Genomic DNA, 21006 nt, shown 5'->3' on the forward strand with positions numbered 1-21006 from the left:
GTAGGTACCTATTAAATACCGTATACCGTATTTATGTACAGGTGATATACCTACGATTTTTCTTTCATGCTTTTTATGTTTTTTTCTGTTTTGTTATATACCAAATTAAGGGATTTTTAAAATGTTTTTTTATAATTATGGTTTGGTAATTTTGATTTTAGAAAGTTGGTTAAATCTAAGAATTTAATCAGAATATCCATGATCTTATACGTATTTTATTAATAAAATAAATCACATCTCAACATTGTAGGCAATACTTAAGTATTATTAGTTTAAATAACTTTCGTTATTTACTATGCGACTGAATGAAATTAGGACAATTAGGCACATTTGTTCGCCTCAGTATCGACGCGCTAGTGACATCTTACAGTATAAAATCTTTGATTAAAGGTACCTACGCTTGAAGCGTTTCGCTCTCGACGAACCGCTGATCGGTTTTAACTTTCAGCATTTTCAGCTATCGCCTCTCCCGCCCAGCGCCGGCCGCCCTATCAGTCTACGTCGGGACGCCTCTTCGTACGCACGCTCGCTTCAACGACGCTCACGCGATTAATATTCTGTTTATATTGACACGTGGTCCGTTTAGCTGTCTGTCCGTGTCGTAATAAACATTGTATATACCTATATTATGTAAATATAACAATAGTGTAGTGTAGTTAGTAAGTAAGTTTTTTGTAGATAAAATGTGATTATAGATATTTGCAACTTGTTTTCTGGATTTGTGGTTTTTGTGCAAGTGTTGTGATGGCATTTTTAGTGTTGTTGAGGCGGTGCAGGCTAGTGTGGATGTGGACGGTGGTCCTGGTTGCTATGGCAACTAGCGCCATGGGACGAGCCTTCGTGGAGACAGAGGAGTTCATCAGTGATCTGGACATGCCAAGTATGTTGTCAACCAATTATTCAATTACCTACCTACAATATTTTTCAACGACGTATATAATAGTTAGTCTTTTTAAATATTCAACTATTATTGAACTAAAATTAAAATTCCGAAGGTAAGTTTCTGTTTAAGAAATATAGTCATCAAACTATTAAAATATTTCGAGTAAGAGGTGTGGTAGATAAGATGGAAAAATGCTTTTTTTCAAGTCAATGTTCAATTAATTAACTACTAAATTAACGACACCAATGTTCTTCAACATAATTTTTCGTCGACTGTACTCCATATAACTAACAAAAGCCGTTGACAACCATTGTTATAAATACTGTCTTTGTATTGAAATTTTCCAAGTAGTAAACATTTTCTTTTTATCATTTTATGTGATTACATATTATATAGTTTCTCATACCTTGTAACATAATAGGGAACGTATTAATACGGGTTTTGTTGTCTTTGAATGGAACAACGGAAAGTAAATACGTCGAGAAAATAGGCTTTGTTCAGTCTGTTTGTTATTTTTACATTGTGTGTACGTTTGGTATTGAAATCAAAGGAAAACTTTCTTGTAAGGGCGTAAGGTTTGTTACGTTAGATGGTGGGATGTAGGAAAAGGGTCGTGGGTTCTATTGTTTTTGTATTATTAGCACTAGCGGATGACCCACCTGTTGAGCATTGCCTCGTTGATCATTGGCATATCTAGGATGATTTTCTAGGGTAGGCCTGGCCCCCGATATCAATTCTATTATTAGAATCATAATAGAATTTCATATCGGTAGGCGGTAGCCCAGAATCCAAGGGTGGGTACAGGTCCATTCTAGGGTGGGCCCGGCCCACTCAACCCCCCTCTATATACGCCTATCTTTGATTCGAGGCTCCGCATCACGCGTAACCGATACAGCCTTGCACTTTGGCACACTTTTCAAGAAATTCTTCAAAATGTTCCACTTTCAGGTGAGAAGTTATGTTGGTAATACACCGCTTTGGATTGTGACTAACATCTGAAACCGAAGCATCAAAAGTTTCATGGTTAAAAGAGCGAATTCCGTCGACCGGTCCGTGGCAGGTTTTCTGTTGCGAAGATAATATAATGGAACTGAAGGAGGAAACGTAGTGGATGGTACCTCTTATTCGGATAGCCGGAGTTCCCCTCCTCGATCGCCCACCTAGGAGAGTAAGGCTCATGATCAATTTGATGAGTAAAGGTGCGTAAAGGTTCTACTTAATACACACCACAAGCGAAAGCCTCCGAGCGAAATAACTGTGCTACGGAAGGATAAAAGAATTTAGCAACTCTGTAGTGTATAGCCCAGTGGATATGACCTCTGCCTCCGATTCCGAAGGGTGTGGGTTCGAATCCGGTGCGGGGCAGGCATGCACCTCCAACTTTTCAGTTGTGTGCATTTTAAGAAATTAAATATCACGTGTCTCAATCGGTGAAGGAAAACATCGTGAGGAAACCTGCATACCAGAGAATTATCTTAATTCTCTGCGTGTGTGAAGTCTGAAAATCCGCATTGGGCCATCGTGGTGGACTATTGGCCTAACCCTTCTCATTCTGAGAGGAGACTCGAGCTCAGCAGTGAGCCCAATATGGGTTGATGACGATATTTATTGTTTAATGTTACAAAGGACTGAATAGCGCGAGTTTTGACATCCTCCGTGGCGCAGTGGTTTGTGCAGTGCACTTACAAGACGGAGGTCCTGGGTTCGATCCCCGGCTGGACCGATTGAGGTTTTCTTAATAGGTCCAGGTCTGGCTGGTGGGAGGCTTTGGCCGTGGCAAGTTACCGACAAAGACGTACCGCCAAGCGATTTAGCGTTCCGGTACGATTTATTATTTATTTTATTTATTTATTATTATTAATTAGCACGGATAAATCCAGTTACACTAATTAAAAGAAATGTACATAAAAATTAAAAAGAACAAAACACCACAGTAAAAATAGACAAAAATAAGAAAAATTAAACATAAAAACTGATGTACAGAAAGCTTATTGACTATCTTAACTAAAATATCAATTACAATAATTATCAAATAAAAAAAAAAAATATATATTTAAATTACATCCTCTCGCAAAATTGCAAGATATCCCTGCACAATTTGGCCCAATTATCTGCAAAAATGTCACAGTCAGGAAACTCCGACAACAGGCCATTTAATGCGGTTAGTGTGCGTGGTACTGGGGAATTGGCGCGTGATACTGTCCGAGAAAAAGGAACGACCATCAATTTTCGGCGGCGAGGATTCAGGTTGTTTTTAGGAGCAAATATTCGACACAAGTCATTAAGAAGCTCCGGACAGTCTATTCTGCCCCTAAAAACTTTGCATATAGTAATTAATTGATCGTAAGCTCGCCTCGTCTCCAACGAGTTATAACCTAAGTGACCCAATAGGAACTTTGTGGGGTACAGAAAGGGATAATAACCTTGGAGACGCTTGTACAAATATCTAAGAAAAGCTTTTTGAACTTTCTCCAATACTAACGAATAGGTGCATTCATAGGGATTCCAAATACAGGCGCTAGTTTCCAGTTTACTACGAACTAGAGAATTGTATAAAAGTTTTATTGTGAGACTGTTTTGAAAGTCCCGAGTATTTCGCATAATGAATCCTAATCGTTTTGATGAATCAGAAGCGATTGCTAAAATGTGGTCATGAAAAGTTAATTTGGGGTCGAAGATAACTCCCAAATCTTTAATATACGTTACTCTGGGGAGAAGAACTTTACCCATGTTATAAGAGAAGAACACGGGTTGCTTTATCCGTGCAAATGTCATGACTGAGCACTTTGTTGGATTGAAATCCATTTTATTATTCAGACTCCAATCCGATACGGCATCAAGTTCTCTCTGCAGAACAACACAATCATTCTCCGATTTTACTTCTAGATATAATTTCAAGTCATCCGCATATAAGAGACACTTTGCTCTACTAAGAACTGAAGGAAGATCATTGATCATAATTAGAAAAAGTAGAGGCCCCAATATAGAACCTTGACTGACACCGGAACGAGTGTGATATGATTCAGACTCATAAATACCGAGACGTACGAATTGCTTCCGATCCCGTAAATAATTAGCCATCAAATGTAAGATATTAGGAGCAAATCCTATTTTACTTAGCTTAATTAAGAGTAGGAGATGTCGTGTAGAAACCGAAAGGGGTGTGGATTTTCATCCTCCTCCTAACAAGTTAGCCCGCTTCCATCTTAGATTGCATCATCACTTACCATGAGGTGAGATTGTAGTCAAGGGCTAACTTGTAAAGACTAAACTTAAGTTTCCACTACACAATGGTTACAATATTAATGTACGTCAGCATATACGAACCCCTACAAGAATATGCCCAACTGTGGGAACCAATTGAAGTTTGTTGCTCGTTTATAATAAAGCCTTATAGGGCAAGCTACGAACATGTGTCAGAAACTGAAACATACTGTTATTAAGTCTCGTATGCCAGTAATTACACTGGAAGCTGAGAGTCTACAGTATAGGTATCTATCTATTACTCGGATTAACTTCGATGTACAACATTTACACGTAATTCCATTAATTACTTAGTTCTGGTTCGAGAGTTCAGAACAATGTGTAGAACAAATAATTAGTATCACTTTATGAAAGTTTATCATCGGGCACTGAATAAAGATCATACAGGAGTCATTACAAGCAACGTGACGAAGCCAATGAATCCCATAAAAACTCTTTGACGATGAAACCCATTCTGGATATCCGTATATACAAACTTATTTCGCTATTTGTATTTCAAAATTTAACACTAACAATAATTACGTAAATTAATATAATAATCAATAATTATTGGCAATAAAAAAATACTCCATCTTATTACTTTAGTTTTTGTGAACACTTTTTAAAATATTTATAAACATAAGACGCCATTTTTCTTGAACAATATTGAAAGTTAATGATGCGACGCTTCGTGTCGTACTGACTCGAGGATGTATTCGTTTTTGGACTTTGTATTTGGAGCGGCTACGACACCGTCGTGTTCCGTACGCTGTATTTGTCTATTTAATTAATCTGTGTCCTCGGGTAAAATATTTCCACACTTATCGACAAATAGTACTTGCGGGTAGTTGACAAAACGGCTTCATTGTACCGTGGAGTTTCAGACACAGTATTACCCGAGTCTAGTCTAGATTTGAATACAATTTATATTTTCGTATATTCCCCGTCTTGGCTGTACATGGGAAAGCACTTCTTGCGCGAACTTATAAAGTAACACGAATGAATTTGACAGCTTTTACTGTCCCAGCTTAAAATATATAAAAATGTGACGACTAAAAATGTTTTATATGTATTTTACTTCTGACTCAACATATTCACATGAGAACTTTTAATTAATTTTATTTTTTTTAACCATTATCTAATAGGTATTAGCTAATACCTATTAGATAATGGTATCCTGAATACCTGACTTTCCGAAAGTGCTTATACTATTGAAATAAATCCATAAAACTATTGAAACAAACAATCAAGACCAATTGTAATAAACAAATTTTGATTTTGACTCTATAAAATGAGAGCCTGTGATAACTAGACCTACCTCATTTTATGAAGGTGAAAAGATACTAATGAGCCGTGACAGACCCATGAAGCTCTCTTGAAAAAGTTTTGGTATTTTTCGTAGAGTTGCCGCAAAGCTAACTAGCGTCAAGGGACATGTTTTCTTTTATATATTCTTATACTGAGGAAAATATTAAAAAAAAAACAATCAAGTACTGTTATGGGAGCCAACTTAAATAATTACTTATGTACTTATTTTATTTTGTTCTTTAACGACGAGAGAAATATATCTATGAAAGTTTCAACTGTCTTACTTACTGGTTCATGAGATCACTTGGTGACAGACGGACGGACAGCGTAGTCTTAGAAACAGGGTTCCGTTTTATATCTAAAATACGCTTTACATTTAAATGGTCGAGGGTCTGAACCCTGAAAACCTGCTATCTTCCAAAACAAGCGCAGTGCAAACTCTATAATTGACTCTATCATTGACTATACTTGGTACGTTATCATTTTTATTCATGCGTTTAATCACAAAGTGTTGATATTTAAAATCCGTTCAAAAGCACAACATAAACAATACGTTTTGTCTGAACGTAAACAAGTCTGAAGTATCAACGAAGGAGTAAAAAACGACCACTTGACGGCAAGCGCTGCGCTGAAGTTGCTCCTCTAATGAAATGTAAACAACGCACACTCCCGCACTCGCTCCTCCGAGGTGGTAATGGCGGAAACACATTCTAAACACGTAACGCTCCGAGCTTTTGTAGTGTGATTCTAGCGTAATTAAATTATTAAGCTATGTATCGTCGGGTACGGTTTACGGTATAGTAACAATAATAGTAATATTACATACTTAGTGCTTCCACATAAATTATTCGGCTTCGGCTTATTATACGACTGTGTGCTTAGTATTAATTAAGTTTGTAAAATTGTGGTAAACAAAAAAAATAAACCTTTCAAAAGTGGTTGTAAACTAAGCCTAATAGAAATAAATTAATGTTGAATTTTGAATTTAAATAAAATTAATGGACCTTCCCCCACTTAACGACCTCAATAATACCAATCAAATTGAGAAACTCCTCCTTTTTGAAGCCGGTTAAAATCAAACTTCGACACAAAATTACAAACATTTATCGTCAACCCATATTCGGCTCACTGCTGAGCTCGAGTCTCCTCTCAGAATGAGAGGGGTCAGGCCATTAACTCTAGCCCAGTGCTGATTGGCAGACTTCACGCACGCAGAGAATTTTGATTTTTTTTCGAAGATGTTTTTCCTTTACCATATGAGACACGTGTTATTTAATTTCTTCAAATTGAAGAGCCGTGATAACCTAGTCACCTCTGTCACCGATTCCGAAGGGTTTAGGTTCGAATCTGGTCTGGGTCATGCACCTCCAATTTTTCAGTTGTGTGCATATTTATTGGCGTGTGTAATATTTCTTACAAAAAGATAATAGATAACAATATCTACGTTTAATAAAGGGAACACCAGTAATATATGACGAGATCCGTTAAAAGAACCAAAGTCACTGACATAGCTCAGCAAGTCGCGAAGCTGAAGTGGCAATGGGCAGGGTACATATTTCGAAGAGCTGATGGCCGTTGGGTTTCCAAGGTGCTGGAATGGCGACCTCTACTACGTGGACTGAGAACATAAAGAGGGTTGCAGGGAGCCGCTGGATGCTGGCGGCTTGGGTCCATGCAAGAGGTGTGTGTCCAGCATTGGACGTCTGTTAGTGATAATAATGTTTATTGGATGCTCTTGAACCATTTAAAATTGTTTACCTACTTGGGTCGACATTTTGTCTACTTCTCTCTACAAGATATTTCGTTGGTCGCATGCTAGGCCTACTGGAACCTACCATTATAAAGCAATTAATAACTTCAAAATTAGCACGTTTCGTATTGCTTTGAGTTATGAGGATAATAAAAAATAATTTATATCAAAATAACTTTATCTGCCTTAATTAATAGCCCGTTTTATAATGTCCGAGATAAGCTTACACACGATTTATAATCTACCCCCATTTTGCTTTTACATTATACGAGTACATAACATATTTAGGACGTGAACCAAATTAGGTAATGTTTTTCTTAAGTAATGATTTTAAAAATTACTTGAGTTAGAAATATGTCTCCTAAGAACTTTAATTAAGTTAACGTCAATGTACCTTTCAAATATTCATGTTAAGCGTAAGATAAACCTGAATTAAGAATTAGAATATTAATTAATAATGAGCTACGAGTAAGTTAGATCTTATTTATAACCAGTGGAAGTCCGCAACTTCCTTCGCTGGTAATTCAGTTTTTCATAAATCCTGCGAGAATCTTGGATATTTCCAGGACAAAAAGTTTCTCAATAACCTCCTCTATCTGCCATCGAAAGCCCCGTGTGAAGCGGTTCAGCCTTTTTGCCCGGACATACGGATTAAAAAAGCTGGATTGTGCTTTAATATTGTGTAAATAACTATAAACACTTGAGAAAACACTGCTATCTTAAAATAACAAACCGACACTTCATTTTATTTATATGTGTACCTTGATAAAACGTCAACTTTTATTGTTATCGTCAACCTATTTTTTAATAGTAAGTAAATCGTCAGCATATTTTTTAATAGTAATATGTCGTGGACTATGAAAAGTTCTGGTTATTAAGTTTTTATCACCATTTTATATCGTAATTTACTCCTAGACTAATTGAGGCCTTCCAAACTTTTAAAATTATAGTAGTTATTTCTTAAAACATTTACTTGTAAAAATTTTGTTGGAAAACTTTTGTTATAAACTTTTAGCTTTCTTAATAAGTGTATAGGTAGGTATTATACAAACGTCTGTGGCACAGTAAATGTCTGTAGTGCCGATATAATTATATGTTTAATGTTTTGTATAATTATTATTGTTACGGAGAACCCTATTACTAATTCATAACCGCTCGCCCCTTCGAGTTGTTTGCAAGTCGAGATGTTTTGATCGCATATCTATTCTTATTGTTATGATTTGGCGAACTCCGTGGAATAAACAGCACGCGTGTAGTCCCAGAATTATCTGGAAATCGTTCGGCGGGTATAAATACACGACGGACTCGACGCTCGGGCAGTTAACTTCGGAACGGAGTGAAGTGAACATCAAGTGATACAAGCGATACAAGTGAACTATAGTGAAATCGGCTACGAATTGCCTACGTTTGGAAGTGTGTATTGATACTTGGGTATACTTCCAAACGTAGGCAGTTCGTAGCCGATTTCACTATAGTTCACTTGTATCGCTTGTATCACTTAATTTTCACTTTATTCCACTCCTTAGTCCAACTAAGGAGTGGAATAAATTCTTATACGAGTCACCAGGTGTTTAATTCGAAATCCTCGAACCCTATATTGGTTTCACCTGCTGCGACACATTGTCTCCCACTTTGTAGCTATTACAAAAACCAGTTTATTTTTGCATGATTGCTGCAACTAAGATTATTGTTGCTTTTTCATCGAGTTCGCAGTGCAAGCTTAACTAGCGTAGCAAAGCGCTTCTTCATTCATAGAGTCTGAGTTAGCCAGACGTACCATAAGTTATAGAGGCAAAAATTTTATCAATATTCTCTTACTATAGTTAAGTACGGTAGCCAACTAAGCAGTTTGAACTGTGGTGGCATCAGATCATCATCGTCAGCAGGTTCTAAGCGTCCAGATCCTCAACTGTCCAAGTATAAAATATATCGAGGAAAATACACTTTATACTTGAACGGGTGAGGGTGTAGATCCTTCAAACTTGCTACCTTTATAACCCACCACAATCAAAATAACTTTATAATATTTTCGTATTCAATGAGGGTCCGAAATATATCGATATCAATGTATTTATTAAATTTTTCGTCACGATGTTTCTTAATGTCACTAAGGGATAAAACGTCAAAGTGATTATTAGCTAACACTCCGTTTGGTTAAGATTAAATGTTAACGTGACGTCATGAAACAGTTAAAATATAGACCATCATGGCCGACAGCGTTCTGGCTCGTATTGTCAAAAAAATTTAATTTTTTTTGTGTGCATGTCTTAAAATATATGATGTTTTTTTTTCCATCTAGTAATGAACAATTTAAGACCAAAAAAATGTCAACTAGCCTATTATTGGCTACCGGACTTGTACCTATGGTAAGAGCATAGACTGACTTTCAGCCTTTATTGAATGAGATATGTCTGGCTATCACGGCTCTTATAGCAGGGTATATCACGTTTTTATCATTGCATTTCACATTTGACGTGGCATATTCTGAGAATGTTCGCGATCTGTTTATTATTCTATACTCGTCCGAGATGCGCCATGAACATATCGCACTCCGATCGCCAATAGGACGTCGGGCTGCTGTATGAAACGTTTTATGAATATGTCTTCCTTTTATATTATATCTGACTAAAGCCTTGTTGTTTCAGTGTGAGCATTGGGTCAAAGGTCCTGGGTTCGACGAGGTATTAAATGTTGATTCTGCACCGAGATATTCAATGTTGAGCTTTTTTGTCTTCCATAGTAACTCTTTATGCCTTGTATAGTATATTTGGCGATAGTCATTATTAATCCCACCATTAAGCACCAAAATTCCAAAAAAAACAGCACCTAGTACAGAAAACGTATGTACCCTAAATTCGCTATAGTTCATTGGAGCTTAGTGATTCTAGGTCCTTATGCTCTAAAGAAAGGAGACTAGAAGGCCCAAGATGTGCACCACGATATATTTGGAGAAGAGAGATAGATAATGTTGATCAATAGCGGCCTCTTTGGTTATTTCACTCTCTCTTTCGTTACTATGGGATGAAATAGGCCGACATTCTCGAGATATACGGTTATCGTGATGCGCATAGGCCATACAGTGCTTCAGTGGGCGATAAAATAGGCTGACAATAATGATTTATTTATTATTATTTAAAAAAGCATAGGTGTACGAATTGAGAAAACTCTTTCTTTTTTGAAGTCGATTATTTTGGCATACATGTTTTGTGAAAGCTCTGAAACATCATATTCACAACTCATAACGCAGTTTCCACCCGTCGCTGAAGTTGGAAAGAGATCAAGCGGCCCGATTGCCACTTTTCAATTTCGCCGACATTCAAACTATAAATAGTTTCTCTGCAGCTTTCATAAATAAGCTGAAGGCGTTGTTCTTTCTCTCCCTCATAACGGTTATTTATTCTGACATGCTACCGAGCCTTTGTTGTTACAGAGGAAAAGTAATTTTCTGTAACCGACTTTGAACAATGGGGTAACAATTCAACCCGTGGATTTTTTTCGTTGCCTATAAATAACATTTTGACGTGAATACGTCTTGAATTTGCAACAAAATCGGGGGATAAAGTTAGTTGCAGCTATGTAACTATCATAATATCTGTCCAAAATGTAATAACACCATCAGATAGCTAAAGGTTCAAAAAGTTTTCGACGCTAAGTTATAACTGTGCACGCTAATCGTTATCACGCAGTGGAGAGGGAAGGGAAGCGAAACTTATATTTAAGTATATTAAAATAGTATTTCCCCTATGGCACAGGCAAGGTTCTCATGTAGAGATCCACCCAGTGAGTTAAATCCTGTACAGTCGAGACAAAATTCATTACGTTATTTGTGTAACAAATAGAATGTTGACAGTAATAAATATGATAAACACTGGACGGTAGTTAATTGAGCTTACGGCGTGAAATCAATGATGTTGGCATGTGGGGTCACCCCTTGAGATAATACTTTAATTAGTAGCACTGGCGAGGACGTGAGTGCACTTCGATCCTGTTAGTGCATTAGCCTATTATAGATTTCAAATCTTCTTGAATCTGATAAATGATTCGTACTGAACTTTGGCTTTAGCTTGAATTTAATATTATCAACCTGGTTTTGTGAATCTCGCGCCGGAGCAATCTATATAGCGTGCTATATAGATCGCTGTCTTTAATTAGGAGGGCATTTTTTTTTTTATTCTTTTACAAGTTAGCCCTTGACTACAATCTCACCTGATGGTAGGTGATGATGCAGTCTAAGATGGAAGCGGGCTAACTTGTTAGGAGGAGGATGAAAATCCACACCCCTTTCGGTTTCTACACGACATCGTACCGGAACGCTAAATCGCTTGGCGGTACGTCGGCATAGGTATTAATTAATCCAGTCCGGGACATCTCCAACTTTTCAGTTACGTGCATTGTAAGAAAATAAATATCACCTGTCTGAAACGGTGAAGGAAAAACATCGTGGAGAATTCTGCATACCTGAGAATTCTTCACGTGTGTGAAGTCTGCCAATTCACAGTGGACCTAAATACTATAGGCTAACCTTTCTCATTCTGAGGAGGCCCGTGCCTAACAGTGAGCCGAAATTGTGTTTCTGTTTGTATTCTTGTCAAACAGTGTCAATACTCTTTATTCCGGGAACGTTAAGGTATTCGGTTAAAATTAAAACCTTATACTCAGGTCTACAGTCCTTTGAAGTCCAAGTTTCCAAGTTAATGTTAAAAAACTATACAGCGGCTCGAATTTTTAATACTCCTATAATAGTCATCTTCAAAATCAAAAATAATTTATTTCAAGTAGGCTCAGTTTACAAGCACTTTTGACCCGTCAGTTGACTATTTGTAAAGATTCTACCACCGGTTCAGAAGGCAGGTTCTGCTGAGAAGATACCGGCAAGAAACTCAGTTGCTCTTTTGAAATGAAAAAGTCATACAGTATTATAATTTACAATTGATAACAATTACTGTTAGTTTTACTTCCTGTGTGAAGGTGGAAGCTGATCCAACGGCCTCCAAGCATCTTCACTGCTTATTGCGTTTTAGAGATCTCCAAGAACCCATACACCCATGCTTCGTTGTACTAGTTTCTTCTCATTCACGGTAAAGCATTGCCAGGGTTGCAAAGTTCGTAATACCCTTGTGTGAAACGTCACAGCGGGGGTCGCCGGACACCCCGCCTCCCGTGCGTTAGCCTTCGATGATGCGAATGTATTGCGATTATGATCGGTCAAAAGCGGAAATTGTGGAAACGTGAATTTGTGCTCCGTGCACAGTTTTAATTGCAATATCTCTATAGTAGTATGTAGTAGCTCATAATTTGGACTGTGACTTTAGATGAAACGTAACTATTTGATATGTTCCCTGGGATATCATGAGAAATAGTCTCCTAAAGTTCTATATAAATTATTACTTCAAGAATCTTTAACGGTTTTTTGTAATGGATGCCGTGAAGCTAAGTGACTGGCATTTGGGAACATGAACATGATTAAGAAGAATATTTATCCTGAGAAAACTGTGTATTTTCACAAAGTTTTCTGTATTGTAATTAATGTTAGATGCGGTTGTATAGTCTTCAGCTAACGTATGCAATTTTGAATAGTTCTAGGAACGATCCTCGCCACTATATTATTTATCACGTTAATCACACTAATATTATAAAGGCGAAAGTTGGTATGTTTGTTCCTCCTTTACGCTGCGGCTACAAGCAATTTCAATTAGATTTTACTCTGGATTAACTATTAACTAATATACTACTTTTCATCCCAGAATTTTGCCTCTTCAAAAAATAAAATAAAATATTTTCCGAAACAGCCTCAGCACACTATAAACGTGTTATGCATTTAAAAATTTTAAAAATATGCACAGTATTAAGTTACTCCCGTGGCACTTTGCCATCAGCACGAAACATCTCGGAGAAATATTGCTTACTTGAATTTTTCCCAAAACCCTGTTGTATTGTGTTGTAACGTTTTCATGCAATGTCGTGAGTCTCATACCGTAGCGTGCTTGAGTTACCTACATATTTAACTACCTACAGCTCAATTGTGAGGTACTTGCATTATTTTCTTGATTGCCTACCGTAGGCTTTTGGGAAACGACCAGGGGTTGGGACAATTTTTCTTGGGTATTGGTAACCCAAAGGTTTTGGGTTAGATTTTCAATTGTTGCTTTTATATCAGATGAGTTCATAGTCCAACAAGTTTTAATATGTTTTTAAATAAAATTACTTCAATTATCGAAATGTAACGAGCAGTTGAGCACCTACTGGTTATGAATAAAGTTCACTCTCATCATCATCATCATATCAGCCGATGGACGTCCACTGCAAGACATAGGCCTTTTGTAGGGACTTCCAAACATCACGATACTGAGCCACCTGCATGCAGCGAATCCCTGCGACTCGCTTGATGTCGTCAGTCCACCTGGTGGGGGGTCGGCCAACACTGCGCTTACTAGTGCGGGGTCGCCATTCCAGCACTTTGGGACCCCAACGTCCATCGGCTCTTCGAACTATGTGCCCCGCCCATTGCCACTTCAGCTTCGCAACTCGTTGAGCTATGTCTGTGACTTTGGTTCTTCTCCTCATTTCTGATTCGATCACGCAGAGATACTCCTAACATAGCTCGTTCCATCGCCCGCTGTGTGACTCTGAGCCTTTTTATGAGGCCCATAGTTAGCGACCAAGTCTCGGAACCATAGGTCATCACAAACTCTATACATATTATAATAGATTGTGGTGTGCACCAGATTTTCTACTAGGGTATGCAGTACTGTGACGAGGCATAGGCGCAGACTACGTCACGCAACCACTGAACCCGACTACCTCATACGACTACGTCATCCAGATACGGCACGCTTGAAATAGTCTCAGAATGAGTTCAAGAAGTGCGTGACGTTGTTGGCAAAAGCTACAAAGTTGCAGTTGTTCTTACCCCGATTACACAAATAATATCCGGATAAATTGCGAAAGTTCGAGCACAGGGTAATCTCCATTGTGATCGAATATTATTGGGGTTACAGATAAGGCATCGGGTGGGTCCGTCAGCGATCCGCAGATACGGTCGCTTCCTTTATTACTTTCTGTTTTATTAACTGAAGTAAATACTTCTCCAGTAAATGAGTGTTCGCTTTGTACGTGATACTCAAATAGTTATTCTATGTACTCTAGATATGAGTAGGTACTAAGTAACTAATTAATATTTCATTGATGCAACACTGGCTTTATAATACTATCATTCAATTATTAGTGGTAACACTATTAAGTAATTTTTGAAGGAAGAACGGTCTTCTGGTTAAAGTTATTCGTAGGTACAGTCGTCAAAAAGTTGTCAATTTGAAAATTAACTTTAAGAGTTATGAAGTTTGCGTTGTAAATAATAAATGATTTATACACTCATAGTATTATAAAAGTGTCGCATATTGATGCGAATGTAGTTACAGGTGAATGTTAGTAATGTATACAATTCATTAATATTCGTGACATTTAATAATGCAATGTACCACGATAAAAATGTTCATAACAGCTGAACATAATAATAAAATGTTATTCATCTCCGTTTATTTATTTGTTCTGTGAACATAGACGTGACTGCAGTACGATATAGTGACCTATTTGCATTGACAGCGGATTGGTAGAAATCTGTAATTTCCAGGAAACCTGAAATGCGTAACTAAATTTTGTCTTAGATATTTACTTTACGATACTCGGCAATATACAATACAAATATCTACAGTTCTGTTTGTATTGCGTAATGACGGACGCATGCGGCTACTATATGGTCTAACTACAAACGTGGTGTTTAGAAGACCTTATAGAGGTATGCCCAGCGGCGGTCGGCCATCAGCTGTATCAATGATTTATCAATAGTATTCAATGAGGTGATATAATGCAATACAGTCTTTTGCAACTATTCATAAATGTTCATATAGACATTTTTAGTTCCCGGCAATGTACTTTAATTTCTCCACTTTACATGTCCATATGCAACTTGTTGCTTCTAACAATTTAAATATATCTTATGGGTGTAATGTATAATATTCTTGCGACACGACACACACATGCATGTCAACATTCGCTTTTCATCAGTCGCATTCTTTTGTCATCCGTCCCTTTTGCCGCCCTACATTCCGATACATATAAGACGACAGGTCAACAAGAAGTATGCTATAAATTTTCGTTATCCTATAATGTATAAGGTTAATGCTCATTTTTAAACACCACTCGCATGTCTCAAATGGACGTCGAGCGTCCACGCACCAATAATCATCAACTTTTTTCTGTGTACTCAACTGCAGGTCGATACGAGTACCAGTTATGACACAGAATACAATATGTCACGCCATAAATATAACCTTGCTGTTACAAAAACATAAAATAATTTAAAATTTTGCTCTTCGACTTCGTCTAGCTAAGAAAATAAATAGACACTTACTAAATCGAAAAAAAAGAATAGAAAGAAAAAACGTTTATGCTAAATTGTTCCACACACCACAATGCTAGCGCAATTATAGCGTCCGACTCCTCACCGCCTGAGGAAGGCAAGACTAAAACTCAAGTAGTAGAATCACCAAACATCACACTATCTTTTAGATTATTGTTTAAAATACTATCTTTTAGATTAATCATCAAGGTAAATTGACATTTATCTTGGACGTTTCATACCGTTTCACACCAAAATGCGAATTCGCCACTTTATAATATTTACGTAATCGACTCAAACGAATCGCCATCAAGTTGTGAGCTCATCCCGCCCCAGCCTCCCTTTGGTAAAATTTTAATCTCAATTTTTGCGTCCTCCAAAGCCACGAACTCTCGCAGAGACATGAAACGGCCCAACTTTTACAAACAGTAATAAAACAAAAGATTAAATAACTGATTTGACACGGCGGGTGTAATCATTTATTAACGCAGTTTTGGAATACTTAGCAGTCGTTTTGATGTTTTTTTAAGGAGACTTTCGAGAAACACTGAAGTTGCAAAATTTTAGTAGCCATAAATAAATATAATATTATATACTTTAATAAATAAATTATTATTATTATTAATGATTTAATTAATGGTTAGCTGTAGGAACTACTTCGTTATAAAAAAGGGGCTTGGAGCATAGACCTACCTCGCTGTTTTATTATGGGTTAGCGGGCTTATGATAATGTTTTAAACCACTTTTAAAATGCAATTTCAATAAATTTCAGCAATTGTTTCGACAATATTTTTACAAATTGCTCCATTTATGTAAACTCTCATATTCTTTGTTTTTCTGTTCCGTCTACACGAAATGCCAATTGTCGTTAACATTAAGGTTATGTCATTATTTTTATCAATTTCGTAGTTAAGTTTGTTCCAGAGAGGCGTTGGACTAGATCGTTGGACTGATGAATTTATCGTCTATTTATTCTGTTATAAATTAATGCAATTAACATAATTTCATTTCATTTGATTACACTTATTGCAGTAAATTGTCGTATTAACCAAATGTTGTTTAAAATAGAGCAAAGCTCATGTTATAAATGCATACAAATAAAGAGGTATGAAAATAATAAAATAAGGCCGCTTCGGTTTTATAGTCTAGCTTAAAAACTGCGCTATCTATTTTAAAAAAATAAACAAGAATTCTGGTATACATGATATAACATACTACGAGTATATTTTATTCCTTTGTTAAGAAACAAGGTATCTTTTACGATCTCCTGTTTAGAGTTGGGTCGAAACCCCCTTATAGGGAATTATCGGAATCCAACCTTAAACTTGTCAATCAATGGTATTTCGGTGGTTTCCAATAAGTCGGCTGGGTTCCGTCAATGGATTGAAGTCGAACAACAAATAATTTGACCGATCGCATCCAACTGGCTTCGTAAGAAATTGTGAACAATGTTTACACAAAATGTCGATTCATGTTTGGCCCAAGTTAAAGGAGCGTGTCCACTGTTCTGTATAGAATTAAGTGTCAAAATTATTGTCATTATATTTCAATCAAGTTTCTAATATATTTAAATTTACTTGTTAAAACATGTACAATTAAGCGATGTTTGTTTGATAAAGTAATGACAAATGAAAGGTGTTTAGCATCACCATCATTGTTATCATCTCATAAGCCGTTGATTTGTCGTCTAGACATAGGCAGATATTTTGTAGGGGCTGTTATATTCACAGTCCTGAGCCACCTCAACCCTCCGACTCCTTGCGTCTCTTATAGTAAGGGTGTAGCCACCCAGTCTAAAGTTATAGGCGCATTAGGGTTAACATCAAAAGCAGGTTTATGGACGCAGAATAGTAAATAGTAGAATATGTTTCTACACACACTGATAGGTGTTGCTGTACTAAAAATATGTCACAGTTGATGATTTTTCCACTTAACACTGGGTAAGCTATTTAATTTCGTAGAAAAGTAATAAAATACCGCTACCGCTTATGAACTTACACCACAGCACGTTGTTTACAGCCGCTACCGACCGACGCGCTGCGTCTACACGTTGCTGCACACATGAATTCAGTGTTTATTTCAGCGTTAACTTAATGCAATATATTCGCTGCCATTTATGTAGCTGAATATAATACTTCGAATATAAATAATATATTATCATCATATTTAATATTCAATGGCTGAAAATTATACTTGTATCAAAAATATTATGTTAAAAACTATAGCCGAGTGGGGTCAACCTTCTATAATGGGACACTTTGATTAAACTTAAAAATACTTAAGTAATTATTTTGAACATTATAATATATAACCTATAGACTCGCTACTTCTTACAATTTTTCACTCCAAACGTAAGCCACTTCTATGTAAGCATATGAGCTAAGCTAATTACCTTCACCGACTTGCACACAAGCGTACTTTTTGTAACGTAGCGATGCGTCAAGTGCCCCGATTTCGGGGTACATAAAAAGGCTTACGAATCCGGCGATTACACACTTCTACTTCTTCTTAATTATTTACTCTTGGAAGAGTGGTTGTGTTTGCAACGATGAGCGACGCCTTCTGTGCAATGCTCTTTCACTTTTGGCGATTGGGTGCATTATGAGTATACTCCACCATGGATGATTGTGTAGCAGCCTTGACTAAATCCAGCGGGTTGGAAATCGGCCTCTTGATCTTTTGCCTTCGACTTGGCCCTGTACTACCAATCGCTCAATTGAATCATGATTACTATAGATGTGGCCAAAAAACTTTACAACCCGTAATAGCACAGTCGACGAAAGTCTATGTGTGTTTAATAAATCTATGACCTAAACATATTATTTGGACATGACTTCCGCCGTAAATGAATATTGAATTTGAAGCTAGGCTAACGTTATTTCTAACTCTGATCTTAGAGTATTCTAGACTGAGCACGCCGAGTATAAGACGTATAAATATGCAATACATGCTCTCGAAAGGCATAACCTCTTCGTGACTATGTTATGCAAATCTCTTACAACACCGTTCCGGTCGTTATGTAGCGCCTGTGCTTACTACGAAAAACCTAAACCGTATAAAACGAAATTTTAATGGAACCTTTTCGGAAGCCTTATTTATATTTTATGAACCGTTGGTAGTAATTACAAACTGACCGACTCCTGCTTTTCAATTTTTTTTAGCATGAGCTCAATTTTTTTTAACTTCTAGTTCCAACCCTATAATGTTTGTTCTAATAAAGTTAATCTAGTAGGTACCTGGGTAATAAATATTTTGTTTATATCGAGTTATTAAAAAAAAAGAGAGTCATGATAGCCCAGTGGATATGACCTCTGCCTCCGATTCTGGAGGGTGTGGGTTCGAACCCGGTACGGGCATGCACCTCCAACTTTTCAGTTGTGTGCATTTTAAGAAATTAAATATCACGTGTCTCAAACGGCGAAGGAAACATCGTGAGAAAACCTGCATACCAGAGAACTTCTTAATTTTCTGCGTGTGTAAAGTCTGCCAATCCGAATTGGGCCAGCGTGGTGGACTATTGGCCTAACCCCTCTCGTTCTGAGAGGACACTCGAGTTCAGCAGTGAGCCGTATATGGGTTGATAATGTAACGTAACGAGTTATAAAAACATCGTTACAGAATAGCGCTAAAGTTTGTCAGCAAACTGTTGCATAGTACCATTAAGTTACAGATGATTGTTTTATATTTTAAAACTATCTTTTCTGCTTTGCTAACGCTCCTTCAGTTTCACAAACGCGTTTGCAGACGTTCGTCATTAAGTTTCTAATTACAACCAAACCAATTTACAGACACAGAGCTACAGACAAAAATCTAAACGTCTTATAATCCCACTATCGCACTAATATTATAGAAGCGTAATTTTGTGTGTGTCACTACCTCTCGCCGTAACTAAGTAGGAACCGATTAAGCTGAAAGTAACTTAGACAGATTATAATAAATCTTAATTGGTTCAGCATCCAGGATGAGGTAAATCCTGGATTAACACATAAAGTTTTGTTTTTTGTTCTGAAAATCCATAGTCCTTGCGTGATTTGTGATTGTGGGCGTCCGCTAGTCAGTAATAAATCTGGTAAGGTGTGCAAGAAAATGAATTTGCTAGTACGATACATAACACACAACACAAATGGCGCGGAACGACTAAAGTGTCTTGTTTGGCTGTAAACATTATAAACGCTAACCCGAACGCGCGCCCTCGTAAAACAGTTTGTGACAGCGTAAATATAACCGTTTTATTCTAAACAATAAAATATAAACGGCGTCTGGTTCGTGTACGGCGACTTCAGAAATAGACGGAGGAAGGTGGGGATTAGGAACTTCCCTACGTGTAATATTGACACAACCTAATGAGTTTACACACGTGAATTTGTCGAAATCACTGAATCACGGAGTCATAATTTTCACTCTATTTTAACGCCCCACTTCAGGACCTTTTATATAGCTTGGCATCTTCGTTCGTAGCACTCCCGATGGAGCCGGGGGGCGTGTAGCGATGAACGAAAATCCCACGACTGATGCACCTCACTTACCCGCACGCACGATTTCACACCCGCGAAGTCTTTCCCCCCGTCCCCCGCATACCATGGAAGTGTCATCAATGAACTTGGCGGACTATAGGAGACGGGGTATGAAGATTGTATTCGTGCCCCGAGACACGGAGGTATACTTAACATTTTACGAGGTTTTTGCTGAGAATTTCTTGCAAAAAAGAAAAGTTCGATAAGTATTTCAGGACCAAGATATCGTGATCCAAAGCCACATAGGTTAACCACTGAACTGACGAGGATATTAGTTGTCGGAATTCATCTAATTCCACACATATAGTGTTCTCTATTTCTTACTCGTTTATTTGATTAGTAATAGTATTGCTCATCCGAGGAAGTACATTTACCGGTCTTATTTTTGTAGCCGTTCTGTATACTTTGTTCGTGTTCACATTCTGCGTAAGCCCACTGCATTAATTGTCCAAAGAATTTTCGGAATACATGTTGTTTCTATTTAGATTTAATGCGTAATTAGTTTTAGATGGACGTACATAATTATTCTACATCAAACATGAGGTCACTGCGGTTAGCTAGATATGACAGCGCATAAATTAGCCCAGCGTTCTGGTTAATAACATTGAACTAAGTCGATAACGGTTCCGGTCACTGACAGTTATAATTATAACTAAATAATGTCAGAACCAGCTTCCGAGTTATGGTGACTTTGTAGGGTCTTTCCCTTGCAAGCTCTACGAAGTGTTTCTCTTGTTATTGTGCGATGGTTTTCTACTTACCATCAGGTGGGTCATTGGTTGCGCCGTCAATTATAAGAGAGAGGAAATGCTTATTAAGTGGTAAATTGCAATCGATGGAGCATAAAAATATATTAAGCCTAAAGGAAAGGTCTAAAACTAAATTAGGCCTAAAGGTTGCCTGTCTGTCG

General features: G+C 37.3%; 1 protein-coding gene across 1 annotated transcript in view; it reads left to right on the plus strand.

Moving 5' to 3' along the window:
* The first annotated feature begins 508 nt into the window (after positions 1–508).
* Positions 509–21006, plus strand: part of LOC112053649 (neural cell adhesion molecule 2) — a 111603-nt gene continuing 91105 nt past the window's right edge. Inside the window, exon 1 of the mRNA XM_052888095.1 lies at positions 509–880. Coding sequence (XP_052744055.1) covers positions 745–880 — 136 coding nt within the window. The 5' untranslated portion in view covers positions 509–744. The remainder of the gene's footprint in view (positions 881–21006) is intronic.

This window comes from Bicyclus anynana, chromosome 21 (assembly GCF_947172395.1).
Source record: "Bicyclus anynana chromosome 21, ilBicAnyn1.1, whole genome shotgun sequence".
Lineage (NCBI taxonomy): Eukaryota > Metazoa > Arthropoda > Insecta > Lepidoptera > Nymphalidae > Bicyclus > Bicyclus anynana.